Genomic DNA, 15,093 nt, shown 5'->3' with positions numbered 1-15,093 from the left:
TGGCCCCACCCTAGAGCCAGAACCCCTGACCCAGGGGCCATAAATTTCACAATTTTGGTAGAGGGCCTCATGGACATCATAACCATGCAACCAGTTTTTTCCTCACATGCGTGGGAGTAGAGAAGAAGATTTTTGAAAATTTGGCTTTTTTTGCATATTTGGCCCCACCCGTGGCACCCCAGGGGTGGTAGAGCCATAAATTTCACAATTTACATTCTTCTTACCATAGAGATGCTTCACACCAAAAATGGTAACAATTGGCCTGGTAGTTTTCAAGAAGAAGTTAAAAATGTAAAATTGTTAACGCACAACGCACGATGACGGACGAAGACCAATTGCAATAGGTCACCTGAGTGACTCAGGTGACCTAAAAATTCAATATTATATATCCAAAATATTATTTGACTGGGTTTAATTCCAAATTAAAGTTCATGGGATCTATAAAAGATTTTGCATACACACTTCCTGATCAACTTTAACCATGACAAACTTGTGTATGACAGAATGACCAACAATAATATACGATCATGATTTATTTATTTTTACAATTTTTAAAGTTAACCTTATAAATAACATATATGCAAAACAAAAACAACTATAACAACAATATTGGAACACATTCTACTGATTCTGTGATTCTCAATATTTTGAGATCAATCTTGACCATTTGCACCAAATTTAAAACAGGTCATAAAATACTTAAACTCTAGATAGATGTACAGTTCTTATTTTGTAATATTCAACAACTTTGAAAGCATTCAACAAAAGCATGTCCTCAGTTGTTATTTACATGTATAAGATTGAGTATTCATTCGCAACATCATATTGTTTCAGATCATCATCAAAAAAAATATTGCTGTGTTTTGAACAATATGAATGCTACATCATGTTTACATACTCACTGATTTTTTTAAATGTTTAAATTAGAAAATATGACATTTTGACAACCTTTTGATTTTTCAATTCTCCAACCTATATTTCAGCCTTATATGCAGTTTTTAAAAATTGTTGACTGAACAAATCTAACACAAAACTGATCAGTTGATGAGGATAATGTGTACAAATTGGAACTCTTCATGACCAACTATTATCAACACAAATTCAAAAGAAACTGGAGAGAAGATGGAACACAACGACCAAAAGCAATGAACAATGCAAATTCTGAACAAAATAAAAAAAAAATGAAAGCACACCTAAATATTTATAAATATGCATGGAATCACACATGTAGATGAATAAATATAGTCTCATTGTGTCCTTTTAAGTCAGACAGCATCAAGGTCCTGATGAGAAGCACTCCTTCCAGAGTCATGAATTTCACATCCAGGGTGGGCCTTTTTAATGTGATTGCGTCTGCTAATGTTGTGATTAAACTTCAACCCACAGTACTCACAGGAAAAAGGTTTTTCTCCAGTATGCACTCGCATGTGTGACATCATGCCGTAATTTGTCACAAACTTTTTACCACAGAATGTACACAGGTGGTTCAAGATATTCTGGTGAGTTAGCTGGTGCCTGTAAAGAGACGCCCAGCCTTTGAACTCTTTTCCGCATTCATCACAGATCAACCTCTTTCCGTCATGAGTAAACTCCATGTGCTTTTTCAAGCACAGACGATTGACATATTTCTTCTCACACAGACTGCACTGATAATTCTTGACGACCGGTAAATGGCTTTTCACATGGTACCTGTATTTCGCTCGTTTCATAAATTGTCCACAATATTCACACAGCTTCAGCTTAGTGTTGTGATATTCTTTGTCATGTTCTGCAAATTCTGGCAGACTTGAGAATGTCTGGCCACAGTGACATTTCCATTCTGTACAAACCTTATGAACGTAGTAAACTGTCTGAACTCTATTCCTGTCTTCTTCCTTTTCTTCATCTTGGTTTCTCTCTTTCACACAATCACCACTATCTAAATTCTTCTCATTTTCTTGATTTTGCTTTTGCCTTTTGTTTAAGGAATTTCTAACATTTTCTATTCTTTTCAGCTGCTTATAACTACAGAATTTCCCAGTTTTTGGATGTCTGAACTGGAGCTGATAATTTGGAATCTTCTTCCCAGCACTGTTGTCCAGCCCTATGTCTTCATCCTTTTCTCTTACTCCTTGCGATTGGTGCTTTACAGCCTGTGTCTCCTCTCCTCCTGTTGTCTTTGCATTCAAAATTTTGCTTCCTATAATTATATCAAATAAGTGGTTTGATTTATCTATACACAATTAAAATATACACTGACAATTTAGCCCATTTCAAAATCAGATTTCCTTTTGTAGCCAAGTTACCATGGCAAAAAATATTATTCATGAACATACCCACAAAAAAATTAGGGTAAATTTAGGCAATCTAAGAATAAATAAGTTTTTTTTACCTTTGCTGTTTAAGGAAATCAAGGTATCATGTTTTGGCAATAGATACATATTATTTCCTACAGTGTAAACTCCAGCCTGGCTTATATCACCTGTGTCTTTTCTTTCTTCTATTAAAAAAATATTAAAGTACTAAGGAACTTCCTCAAACATTTTCACAAGTTTATAGCATTAACACAAAAAGAAACAAAGTCTATCCATTTGATTGCAGTAATATCTATTTTCTACATCCCCCAATCCCTACATGTATATTCAAGTTATCAAGAGAACAAGCAAAAAAATATGTTGGAAGATAGTTAAGGTACTTTATTCTTAAATCAAACCAGTACTTTTAATCTTAACACTTTTACATATTAAAAGGATCTGAAGATTTGTCCATTAAATCAAGGGTCATTCTTATAACAAAACATTATTTTCTATTAATAAATATGTTAATTCAACAAGGGACATATAAACTGTTTTCTTTCTAAGGAAGGTGCAAAACAAAAAAAATACTTAATACCTTTACATTTAGAATAATAAAATGAAGACTGAATTATTCCCCTTTTCAAATCTCTAGCAATAAAGATAAAAAATCCTTTTCTGCTGCATGTATTTTCAAATTGATTGCCTAATTCTTTAGGCCTGATTACTCTCACATAAATAGAATTACCATCACACTCATTCAGCATCTCATTGTTTTCATCAATCTCCTCTTCATCTGCACTGTTCAAGCCATCCTCATTGTTCTCTTCATTTTCTTGCAGTGAGTCAGGCATGTCTTCATCATTTACCCCCACCCCTTCTTCCTGGTCATCCCAATCAGGCTCCTGCTTGATGACAATGGAATCGATGATCTCAGTGCTAAGGCTGCCTACAGTTTTCATGGAAATACTGTTCTTGGTTTCTTGGTGCTGATCACTTACAACACCTTTATTGGTACTTGTTTCTACAAAAAAAGCAACATCAAATTGGAAGTAAAAAATAGAGACATATAAAATAAACTACATGTAAATAAGCTCTACTCCATGCATTTCAAGTACAGGCACCAAGTTTTAATCACTTTAAACATTGTACAATTTGTTTTATGGTCAGTCTTCTATGTTGTATAAAAAAATCATATGGCTTTTTGGACACATGTAAAACAAATTTGCAAAGAAATTTTTCATAATTTTTAGTTGATCGCGATTCTTAATATGTCTTTGAAGATATTCCAATCAAAATATTGAGCCACTTCACTTACTTGTTTTTGTACAACCAACCCCAATAAAACTGAAGAGTGATTGTGTTTACCGTAAAATTTCATGCAATACTAATTATTCTTGATTTGCATTTCATTTAAAACACTTCAGTCTACAAGGTGGCTGATGATATATAAAGATTTTCTGGGACAAGTTAAAAGATAAATAATGTCACCAAACAATTCTATGTGTTAAATATTTCCGAAAGCTGTGTAGGATAATTAATTAACACATGTTATAGTGCACCATAAATTGCAAGTTTTATGCATGCATATATATATGTACAGAATCTGTACTTCATGACCCGTCAAACTGTTTTCCCCATACAGCTAAAATTCTGAAGTGGAACTACAGCCAAAATTTTCAATATTTATTCCTCAATGACCCCATTGTATAGATTTCAGCTCATGAAGCATTCATGAAGATTACCTTTTTCATTCCTGCTGTGGTCCTTCTGGCCTGCTGGGATTTCTCCATTCCCTGCAATGTTTCCACACTCTGTGATATCCATCTCAGAATCCACTTCAGGCTTCACATCTAAAACATTTTTAACAATATATATCAACAAAGTATCAAGTTATAACTTATAATATTCTCAAAACAATAGTACTTGTCATTTAAGATTTTCCTTTTGAAAATACTACCCTCACATGAATACATTGTTTCAACAGAAAAAAATTAAAATTCCAAAATTTTCAATGTTTTTTTTATGTACCGTATATATTTTGTAGTACTATCTATATATACTACATGTATATTATAGAAACATAAAAGAAAAATCGTTGAAGAGCAATGAAAATCATCAGAATAGAAGAAAATTAAATATTAAACATAAGCATACTAGTAATACTAGTCTAGTATGAAGTTTATGTACCTTTTGTTAGTTGATCACTGTCCTCAAGTTCTTGTGTACAAATTGGTTGTCTCTCTTTTTGCAATGACCAACCATTGCTCACAATATCTGCATTGGTTACATTGCTCTCTACATCATTGTCCAAGTCCGATGAGTCATCATGTTGGTGAGTCTCATTGCCACTCTTAGTTGCCTTTTTACCTATACAAAAGTTTTATGACTTATTTATAGTAAAGGTATTTCATTTACTGGGTAAAAACTTTCCAAATATCTTACTGATAACCTTCTTCCAGGATTTTATTGTACATTGCAATGCTTTCTTTATCAAATGTTTCCCCAATGTTATCATGTAAAGAAGGTATTCTTTTAAAATAAGTTTTTATTATATAAAATAAATTTTCCGGTGTAAAAAAACCCACCAAAACATGTACACATGTTGTAGCAGCAGTACCTGATGTTTCCCTCAATGAAATTTCTGAAGTTGATCCAAAGGCTTTCTCTTCTGGATACAAAACCTTCATGGTTTTTGGTGACTTAGAATTTGAATTGGAAAGACTTTCCTTGATGTCAACTCTCTTTGAATCTGGAAAATTACAGATATATCTTACTATTTAATGATTTTTGCATTTAAGAGAAAACAGTGCTTCAATTCACATCTGTCAAATAAATCATTGATAACATAATCAAGAAACTTTTCACTAACAGCCTGAAAAGAAACTGCACATAAGTGTATTTCTCAATTTGCTCTCAAGATGTTAAATTATACATGTACTAAAAGCTGAAAAGCTCTTTGAAAATGGAGTAGACATTTATATTTCTTGACAATAAATCTAAACTTTCATATACAAGGACTTTCAGTTTAAAGAAAAGAAATGAAATATGAGAATCTAAAATAAAATTCATATAGATCTAATTTTGTACATGTACTTCAGACATTGATTGAATTTTCAATTATGATTTCATCCCTATAAAATTTTCAAATACAAGTACCTATCATTTTTTCTCTGCAAAATGCAAGGAAGGCAGAAAAAATGTTTGTTTTGGCCATTCTACTGAGGTTCTCAAGAAGAAACTGTTTGCCGAAAGTAGTTCCACTGACAAAAGTCACTCCTCCAGCAACATCCACCGATACTGTGAAGTATTCCTTCACAGGTTGCATTGATGTTTCCATCTGTCAGAAAGAGAGAGATGTATAGCAATTCAGATGAGGTGGCAATGAAGAAATTTCTTAGGTATGAAATTAGTTTCATTCCTAAATATCCTCAAATATTAAATGTTTAACGATATATTACTCCTGCAGTCATCCATTCTACTAACACATTGAATACCAGTGAATAGTATCCAATAAATCAAAGACACTGAAAATCACTTTTGTTCAAAATCCAAGAACTTCATTAACCTGCACTTTGTGTAACATGAAACTCACAACATTTCTTAAGTTATGAAATATCTAATCCTTTGAAATTGAAGCTTGTAATAATTACCAGTAAAAGAAAAGTAATTAAGGTTGTATTCATAAAAAATGAAGAACAGGTAATATAAAAAATAAAGGCCAAACTTCAACAAAAATTCACTTTACTAACCTAGAGAGAAAAATGTAATCAGTTCAATATATCTTTATCACCAATCTGTTTATCATCTAATTTTCAACTTTATATCACTATAAATTATGTAAAAAAAACAACACATTATAATATGTATAAGATTAGTGCATTGACATAGCCTTATGTCGCCCTTTTTTTTAAAGAGATTAACCTATGAATAATACAAAATTTGGTTAAAAAATTTAATGGTAAAAATATAAAACCTTCTTGATCAAAAAATCTGTGAGGAAATTTTTCATTTTGTACCACAGGGGCTCGTCACGAAGTTTTTTCAACCTTTTATATCTACCATCTCTATGCAATAAAATACAACTTGTATAGAGGTGGTAGATATAAAAGGTTGAAAAAAACTTCGTGACGAGCCCCCGAGTTTGTACGCGTACGTTTCCTCCATGAGTAACGATTCTTAAAATCACGATATAATATACAACATCTTTATATGCATAGAGAGTTAAAATGAATATCTGTATCAAACTTTCTTAGATACCTTTTCTATATATGTCAATATTAATGGTTTTTACATAATATTTATCATATTTTACAGAAATTATATTCCTCTGCTAAAACGTTTTCTGCATCTCGATCCCGATCATATATACACATTTCATCATCTTGTTGTGTTTTGATGCAAAGACTTTCTCTTTCTTTAATTATATTAAAAAAGAAATTGTTTTATTTTTTCTGAAATCTATTTTGAATTTCATATCTCTCTAAACCTTAAAAAGACACAATTAAAGAAAGGGATTTTAATTGCATGTAAATGATAATAAAAACATTTATTTAAAAAAAAACAAGATTGACTGTTTATAAACCATTTAATTATATTTTCGAACACATACGTCAGAACGACTATCGGATCAACTGATTGCTTTTTAGTTTAGGGGATAGTATTGTTCTTTATCATTTTGTGAGCTTTTTGAAATTATTTTTCACCATGTAACTGGTAATTAGAAAATAGACTCAAATTTTTAAATATTAAATTATTTATCTAACTTAATTTTGAATCACTTGATGAAAACTCCGCCATATCTTTGGATCTGCATGCCTGAATACTACAGTAATTTGAGAAATAAAAAATTGTTTGAAAGTTATCGCTCAAGATAACAGAATGTCTAAGTAGATTGAATAATTTCTAAAGTCAGTTAAATGATATAACAAGTGGTTCAAGGTCAACATATCTTAACTAGACTTAAAAGTGGAAAATCACGTAAGTTTAAAGAACTTGTATACAAACCTTTTGAATAAAAAGTAATTATATATATACAATAAAATATATGTTCAGATACAAAATGGAGGAGGTAGACTTTGTTATATGCATAAATCTGGAAGGGACAGTTTGCTTAGAAAAATATTTTTATATAATAATACATGTATGTAAATTTTAGAAAATGTTTAATTTGCCTTAAAAAAAAAAAAAGACAACAAAATTAGAAACACCACCCCCACCCACCCTCCAATGGCTTGCTACTTGTCTGTTACACTAAAGAAGAAACCCCGACATCGATCTCTCAAAATATTTATCGTAAACAGTTTTATATGGTTCCCTTATTTGAGGATGTACATAAAAATAAAAGATATTAGGTTTCAAAGCAGATATATTTATCATTCAATGCTTTGAGGGCATTTCAATAGAACAAAATTCCAGCTTACAAGTATTTCTTTTCCATTGTATCGCAGGAGCATACAACACCTTCTGAGGTTTTGAGAATGTTTATAATTAACAATTTATTTATTAACAATTTATCAATTAACAATTTATTACAAAGCACCTATGTCTTAAAATGTATAAACAATGAGATTCGTCAGAAAGTATACATGTAGTACAGTGTAAAACAGGTATAAAATATGGCATGAAAGAATATGCATTACTATTATAGAATACTTCGAATTTTTATCTTACATTTTTACTTATATTTCTTTAAATCAATTTTTAAAATCCTGTTACCTTTAATCAAAATGTATAATATTAAAATAAAGATATATAAAAGCTGACACATGTAATTCTGCAAGAACTGAAGCAAAGTCTGTGAACAAAATCTATCTACATATATGTCTGTATATCTTCCATCTGTCTCTGTAACTTTGTTCGATACATAGAATATTTGATCCCTTTGGTAAACAAGATGAGGATGATAAGTCAGAATTTTCATTGATCCAGCCATTGTTACTTAAAAAGTCAGCTAGCTGAATTCTCATGTTACTTCCATAGATTTCTAGTTCCACATAATTTGATCCGTTTTTACACTCCAAACGTTCTGCTGCCTCTTCACCTATGATATTCGAAGGCAATGCAAATAAATCTTCTTTTCTTCCGAGCAAAATTGTCTTAACTCTAGAATTCTTTGAAGGCATAGTTGCTGTAGTACCAGTTCTTACTTCTACAATTTCCACATAATGAACTTCCAAATTCTCTTTATTTTCATGCTGTCTAGCTGTCACAATGCTTGAAATTAAAGGCTGAATTTGAAAGAAATCTGCTTCATTTTCAAGTAAATCAAACTCTAAAAAATTTTGTGGCAGACATAGTTTTCCAGACCTACAGAAATTAAGTATGTATCTGAACATTTGTCCATCACGGTCTATGAAGAAATTTCCATCCTGGTCTGTCTTGGATGGAATATCGCCTTTGAACATCACTCCCAACATGGAATCTGGATATTTGACAAGAGTGGATCTTGTGGTTGTGTAAATGTAACCACCTACATTTAATCTCAGAATTTGTGATTCGTCCATAGAAAAAGACCTATAAGGAAAAAAAGAAAAACTGTATTTCTCTAGAAAAAATTTAAGAGTTGAAAAACAGTGCAACAAGCACAAAAGAAGGAATACAATTTTCAAAGCCCTTATGTCTTGGAAGTTGAAATACTAAAATTTAAAATACATAAATCCTCGAATATTTGCAATATATAGTGTAATCCATACTTTGCAAAAAGAGAATGATATTCTTTATAGTCTGTCCCAAGTTATTGCTTCCATCAATTTTTGATGATTTTTAATAGAAATTGTATCATTGTTTGTGAGCTTTTCCTTTGATGTCAGCAATTCATTTTTTCTTGATGCACAACAGTTTTCTGTGGTGTATCTGTGATAGATCACACTTTTTATTCCTGATAGATCACACTTTAAAAAAAAAAAAAAGAGTAGCAAAAAATAAGAAAATTGTATTTATCATTTACAAATTCATGTGCTTCATGAAGTTCAAAGAACATACCAGTTTCTGTGAAATGTTTTAAGCAGCTATAAAAATTATTACAAGAAAACTTCATTTTTTACTGCTTAAACAGCCACTTAATTATGGCTCGAAATGAAATACACAATTATCTAAATCCGGTGTACTCCACGAGTCCAGATTTTTTCCTCATCTTCCGGCATTATCGAATCAACTTGTCGCACTTTGCTACCTGAACCCTTTGATAATAATTCCCTCATGCAAACATCTAAAATTTTGCGGAAAACGGCAATAAGTCGTCATGTTCATCAAGAAAATTCAAATTGAATGTTTTCCTCTCGCAAATGACGCAGTAATCCGCATACAACAAATAGAGGACGCGGGGGTAATCACTGCCATTCTGTTTATGTACCTCTAACACAAAGCGCTGTAACCAGTGATTCTGTTTAGGATCTTCGTCCCGGAGATGCATATCAACAGATTGTGAATGTTCAGGTTTCCAAATTTATTTAAGGAATTCGGTTTCAACTATATCCTAAGAATTGCGAGAGCATACAATCACAGCCGTCATCCACGGCAGTATTGCTTAAAAGGGCGAGGTAGATGGTACTTTCATAAAATGTATTACCATTAACTTCTAGAATCACGTGCTCTTTTTTTATTGGTCATATAAAATGGAACATAATAAAATTTTGATAGATCATGGGGAACTCAGTGCATTGAAAACAACGATACAAAACATATAGAGTAACTTTTTAACTTGTGCATCTTCAGATATCAGACTCGGGGGACAAGCCCCCTCGTCTGTTATCTGAAGATACACTCGTTAAAAAGTACTCTATATATTACATACACATACCTGTGAAAGAAATACAATTGAAATCGATGAAAGGGAATATATCCAAGACATCTTCATTGAACAATTATCCCTTTTCACTCATAAAATTTCACAGGAACGAAAACAATTTTCTTACGGAGATTTGTAATGGGAAATGTTTACATCTTTTCTCCATTCGGAATACACTTGGAATACATCTCACAATTTTTTAACATTATCATCCGGGCTTATTAATGGCTGATGCAATGCAAAATCTCCGTAGACTTTCAATTTTTGGATGTGTATTGAAACCTGAAGCGGTATAGGGGGCAATTCAAAACAGATAATCTGGACATTTTTCATATTAGTGGATGAACGTAGTTTAAGCACAAAGGTATTTACTTCTATCGAAATATAAAGCAAATAGTGGTGGAAGCAAAAACTTGGGACAGAGTATAGTAAGGTCAAACTCCTAAAGTTAAAAAGATAAGACATCGTTATTCATAGTTCTCGATCTTTATATTATGTGCAAATCTTTGGACAGCAGATTTCTGGGTTTCATTTTATTTCATTTTTCAATGGACTGAGTGTCCATTCCCAGGGTAATAAAATACAAGATGGTATTCTGCACAAAGATGAGAGATGAGAGCCAAAGGCCACTTAACTTTCGATAAGAGTGGCGATGAAATTCTCGATCTCTTATATCATTCTGATCTCCCGCATTGCTTTCTATATATCCCAAGATCAAATTCAATGGTTTGAGGAGAGTAAAGAAAAGTGTTATTTTACTCATTGATGCACGTACTTTGACATAGAATATGCATGCTTATGCCCTTTAAAAACTATCAGGTATAATTACTTTTTCTTCAACTATATTTATAGAGGGCGAAGCCCTCTCACGGGCCCGAAGGGCCCGTGAGAGCGAAGCTCTCCCTATAGACAACACGTGTACATATGTCTAAAAATAGAAATTACACTCTATACCTATGAAGTTGAAAAACTTTTCCAAGATGGAGGAAAAAAGAATAACTTCACGCGCAGTGACATCACCGGCATCCATGTTGAATTTGAATCTCGTACTAACTTCACGTTTGGTGATAATTTACCAGCTTTGTTTAATGAGTGATAAATACATTTAAACTTACCTAGTGTGTTCTTGAAAAATTAATTCCTAATTAAGAAAACAAATTTTCATTTCCTACAACTTACAACAGTTGCATTAGATCCGATCAAATGAATTTCAGGACATCTGATTGGACAAAACACGTGTCTCAACAGTGAAGCAGTTTTAATTCATTGTTATTAAATATAACATCATGTATTTGAATTAAATTTGCTTTCTGATTACTATTTGAAAACACCAAAGACGATTTTTCTCCAACTTTCAATTTGAAATTTCGTTTTTAGGTTTCATCTCAAATCGTAGCCTAACATACTCATACCCAGGTCATTTCGTACCCAGAATTCAAATTAATTATCAAAATATAAAAAGAATTAAGTTACGACCAATAAATAATTCAGTATAAAACAAAAGATAATCAAAACTTAATTTTGTAGACATCCTAATCTTTGACAGACACATTGTTAAATATTTCCCCATTCTAATTCACCCCCCCCCCCCCCCCCCACAAATGTGTAAACCATACGTATATGATTTAAAATACAATAAATATTCAAAGTACTCCCAAACCGCCATAAAAATAAAAGCAAATAGGGAGATTATTTGGAGTAATATGCATTATAAATACTTAAAAATTATTTATAATAGGAATTACTGATCTGCATTCACAATCACAAATATGCATTGAACACAAATGTATGACATTTTTCAGACAAACTCAGATTAAATTATACACCCCAGTATGTACAATATACATGAAGGACATCATTTGCACCTTATGATTTGAATTAGCTAGGGTACTATCTCAATTCTCTAGTTTTAATGCACAAATCAATCATTAAATGTTTAATAATTCAGTGTTTGGATGACAAATTTAAGCGAAATATTCTCAAGATAAATTGATTTTCTTATTTTAAAAAAAAATATACGTCATTACTCTTTAATTCATGTTTATGCATACATTTGAAATAAGGGAGTAAAAAGTTAAAATACTTCATGCTGAGAAATTATCCAGAGATCTGCAATGTAGATACTTCATGTAGCTGCAGCCAGGTATTATCCAATATATGTATAAATTACTTCAGACTAGACAATAAGACATCAAAATAATACACATGTATATTGATAGAATCTAAATAACAACAACAACAAAAATGCAGCTAAAATCTGTCCCAAGATTTTTTGCTTCATTATTAGTTATTCATAAATACCTTCGCTAGCCAAGGGTGTGTGATCTGCAGGAGCGGCGCGGATCAGAAACCCTTGGCTTACAAAGATGAAATATTTCAGGGTTTAAACAATATTTATTTACATACCAGAATGAAAATTTGTTTACCGGTTTTTATATTTGAATCCCCCCTCCCTCCCACTCTCTCTCTCTCTCTCTCTCTCTCTCTCTCTCTCTCTCTCTCTCTCTCGAGCTGACTTGTTCGCCTAAAAAAAGCGGCTGTTAAAATAAAAATCTATGGATATATTTGTAAAGCAAATAATATAAAATAAGATCTGGATGATAGCATTTGAAAATTGTGTGAGGTGTTCCAAGAAACTTCCAAAATGAAAAAGATAATTATAAAATCTCCATAAGAAGTCAGTTTTTCGTTCCTGTGAAAAAAAGCGACGAATTTTAATTAATGAAGGATTTCAATTGTATTTCTTTTAGCTGTGTATGTTTCCATAAAAATTGTCAACATGTGATGGAAACAGTAGCTTGGGACAGACTATAGCATAGCAGGGGTTGTATAAGAAATGAACAGCTGATGACAGGCCAGAGATAATGAAAGGGCATATCTAGCCCCATTGATATTGGCTTCGCCCTCCAAACGGTTACACCGTAAAACATATTACATATATGATTCATGTACTCATATACCAGTCTAGGCTGAAAATCAAAATGTGTTTCAACGTTCTTTCTTACACGTATTCAACTTTAGAAGTGGAACGTCTAAGGGAAAAAACCTTAGGAAACAGATTTTGCACGCTAATCTTAAAAATAAACGGCAGATATTTGAAATCCGGAATGAGCTCGACCACTATAGCTCGACTTAATTTTTAAAATGAGTTTGATCTAATCACCGGCGGATTCAGAGTGGGGACCCCCCCCCCCCCCCTCCATTGTGATTAAAATGTTTAAAATAGTATAGAACTATAGCAATTTTTTTTAAATTATATCGTTCTAAATTAGAAAAATAGTATATATATATATAGAAAATATATAATAGAAAATATCCAATATAACTCATAAAGGCTAGCTCCCCACTGTCATTCATTCCCCTCGCACACACCTCTAATACAGCTTAACCAATGAACAAGCAGAGAACGTCATCAGCGATACGTCATCACTTGTTGTGCAAATGACGTATCGCTGATAAAATTACACATGAGGTTGTTCACGTGACTCCTATGTCTTAAAATCCCCCAAAACTCGGGCCGTTCGCCCCTGGGCCTCCACCTAAGTCCACTTGGGGCCTCAAGCAGTGTCAAGGCGGCCCGCAGACTCCCGACTGCGATTCGAATTCGGACTCCCCTTTTAACTGACATACATGTAGAACCATTTTAACAAGACCTTGGACTTTCGGTAGGATATAACTATCTTTTTCTTGCGTCAAAACAAGTTAAAAATGACGCTTGCTTCTAGTGAAATATACATTGACTGTGTAGTTTTAGCTCGAAAGCCAGACAAATCTTGTTGATTTCAAACAGCCATGCCTGAGTGACCAGCAATGAAATAGACAGGCCTACGTCACATTGCTATTTGACACAACTACCCAAAGTCCAAGCTCTTGTTAAAATGGTTCTAATCCTGCGTCCGCGACTGCTCATGCTTATGACTTTCGCGGGATTTGTGATCCAACGAAACTATGATATTGTTGAAGGAGCTTCAAGCATGTACATGTAGAACAGGCACGTAGCATTAATGTCCGGGGGTGCCGGGGAGCTGACCCCCCCCCCCCCCCCCCGCCCCAATTTTTGTCGCAGCAATCGTTTTAGTGTTTACATATAAAAAAATGAAGTTGGCCCCCATTCACTTTTTTCGGACCAGTTAATCTCAGCGTGGTACGTCGAGACTGAAAAAATTGACGGACGTCTCTTTTGAGTCTCCACGAATCTCGCTGAGATTAGGACCACGACAAAATTTGAAGTGAAAATAAGGAAAAGGACTGTGAAATTGAAGTTATATAATCCCCCATCCCCTCCCCGGATTAGGATTTTCTTGATTTTGAGAAGTTGCATCTGATTTTGTCCCCCCCCCCCCCGAAACTATATGCTACGTGCCTGTATAACAATTATACTTGTCTGATCTCTGATAAAGTCTACCCCTTTTTTAATAACATGTAAATGGTGTAAACTTTATAACAGAAAGTAACAATGATTGCCGGGTCCTGAATATTTTACCAAAATAATTATATAGCGTTGCTATTATGTGTGCTTTTTTATGCTCAAGCATGCACATTTTGCCAAAAAAGACATACTATCTTCATTGGCTATGCTGTATATTCACAGGGGAATAACATTATGTTATTTTAAAATTCCTTCCAAGTCCTGAGCACTTGATGTACAATATAATATACAAAAAATGTTCTGATTGGTGCATTTTTTCAATAACATTTTCTCAAATCAGAAGAATCATTAAGAACGAAAATTGTAACGGTATCTATCGAAAAAAGAATGTTTTTTATTTAATTTTCAAATCAAATTTCAATACATCAAATGACTTGATATACCTGGCGGTTTAATTACACTAGATTGCGCAAGTCAATTTCTCTTTATTTACATGTATTACCTATGGTGACCTATGGTCTTAAAAATTGCCCAATATTTAATTCAACAAACTATTCTAAATATGTAAGTTGGGTATTGGATGCGGGAGGATGTGGTATTACTAATACATTTATAAATTTCTAGATGGTCTCTTCACTATTTTCTATATCAATCTACCGACC

At 32.8% G+C, this 15,093-nt stretch overlaps 2 protein-coding genes across 7 annotated transcripts; both read right to left on the bottom strand.

The window, feature by feature from the left end:
• Nucleotides 1-517: 517 nt before the first annotated feature.
• Nucleotides 518-6,640, bottom strand: LOC105344659 (zinc finger protein 287). Of its 2 annotated transcripts, none has more exons than XM_066084419.1 (8): nucleotides 6,534-6,640; nucleotides 5,433-5,613; nucleotides 4,894-5,025; nucleotides 4,464-4,643; nucleotides 4,019-4,126; nucleotides 3,022-3,297; nucleotides 2,372-2,479; nucleotides 518-2,179 (listed from the first exon to the last, which is right to left on the bottom strand). In XM_066084419.1, the coding sequence occupies exons 2-8, from the start codon at nucleotides 5,611-5,613 to the stop codon at nucleotides 1,266-1,268; spliced, it is 1,899 nt and encodes a 632-aa protein (XP_065940491.1). In that variant the 5' UTR covers nucleotides 6,534-6,640; the 3' UTR covers nucleotides 518-1,265. The 2 variants fall into 2 exon arrangements, with proteins under 2 accessions (XP_065940491.1, XP_065940492.1); XM_066084420.1 differs by lacking the exon at nucleotides 6,534-6,640 and adding an exon at nucleotides 6,250-6,365.
• A 1,153-nt stretch (nucleotides 6,641-7,793) lies between these two features.
• Nucleotides 7,794-13,130, bottom strand: LOC109620773 (BTB/POZ domain-containing protein KCTD21). Of its 5 annotated transcripts, none has more exons than XM_066084430.1 (2): nucleotides 13,068-13,130; nucleotides 7,794-8,789 (listed from the first exon to the last, which is right to left on the bottom strand). In XM_066084430.1, the coding sequence occupies exon 2, from the start codon at nucleotides 8,777-8,779 to the stop codon at nucleotides 8,084-8,086; it is 696 nt and encodes a 231-aa protein (XP_065940502.1). In that variant the 5' UTR covers nucleotides 8,780-8,789; nucleotides 13,068-13,130; the 3' UTR covers nucleotides 7,794-8,083. The 5 variants fall into 5 exon arrangements, with proteins under 5 accessions (XP_065940502.1, XP_065940501.1, XP_034325166.2 ...); XM_066084429.1 differs by having other exon boundaries at nucleotides 13,023-13,126; XM_034469275.2 differs by lacking the exon at nucleotides 13,068-13,130 and adding an exon at nucleotides 10,892-10,913.
• Nucleotides 13,131-15,093: the final 1,963 nt, after the last annotated feature.

The sequence above is a fragment of the Magallana gigas genome, chromosome 5 (genome assembly GCF_963853765.1).
Source record: "Magallana gigas chromosome 5, xbMagGiga1.1, whole genome shotgun sequence".
NCBI lineage: Eukaryota > Metazoa > Mollusca > Bivalvia > Ostreida > Ostreidae > Magallana > Magallana gigas.
The sequence above is the reverse complement of the archived record's forward strand: the minus strand, read 5'-3'. Positions and strand labels throughout refer to the sequence as shown.

Bases quoted from the DNA above. Each gene is read 5' to 3' on its own strand.
- LOC105344659 (XM_066084420.1), bottom strand. From the start codon at position 6,285: ATGAAAAATTTCCTCACAGATTTTTTGATCAAGAAG. The intron at 5,026-5,432 runs GTACTTGTATTT...GTAATTTTCCAG, and splicing joins TTGCAGAGAAAAAATGATAG to ATTCAAAGAGAGTTGACATC. The intron at 4,127-4,463 runs GTACATAAACTT...AAAATGTTTTAG, and splicing joins CAGTGATCAACTAACAAAAG to ATGTGAAGCCTGAAGTGGAT.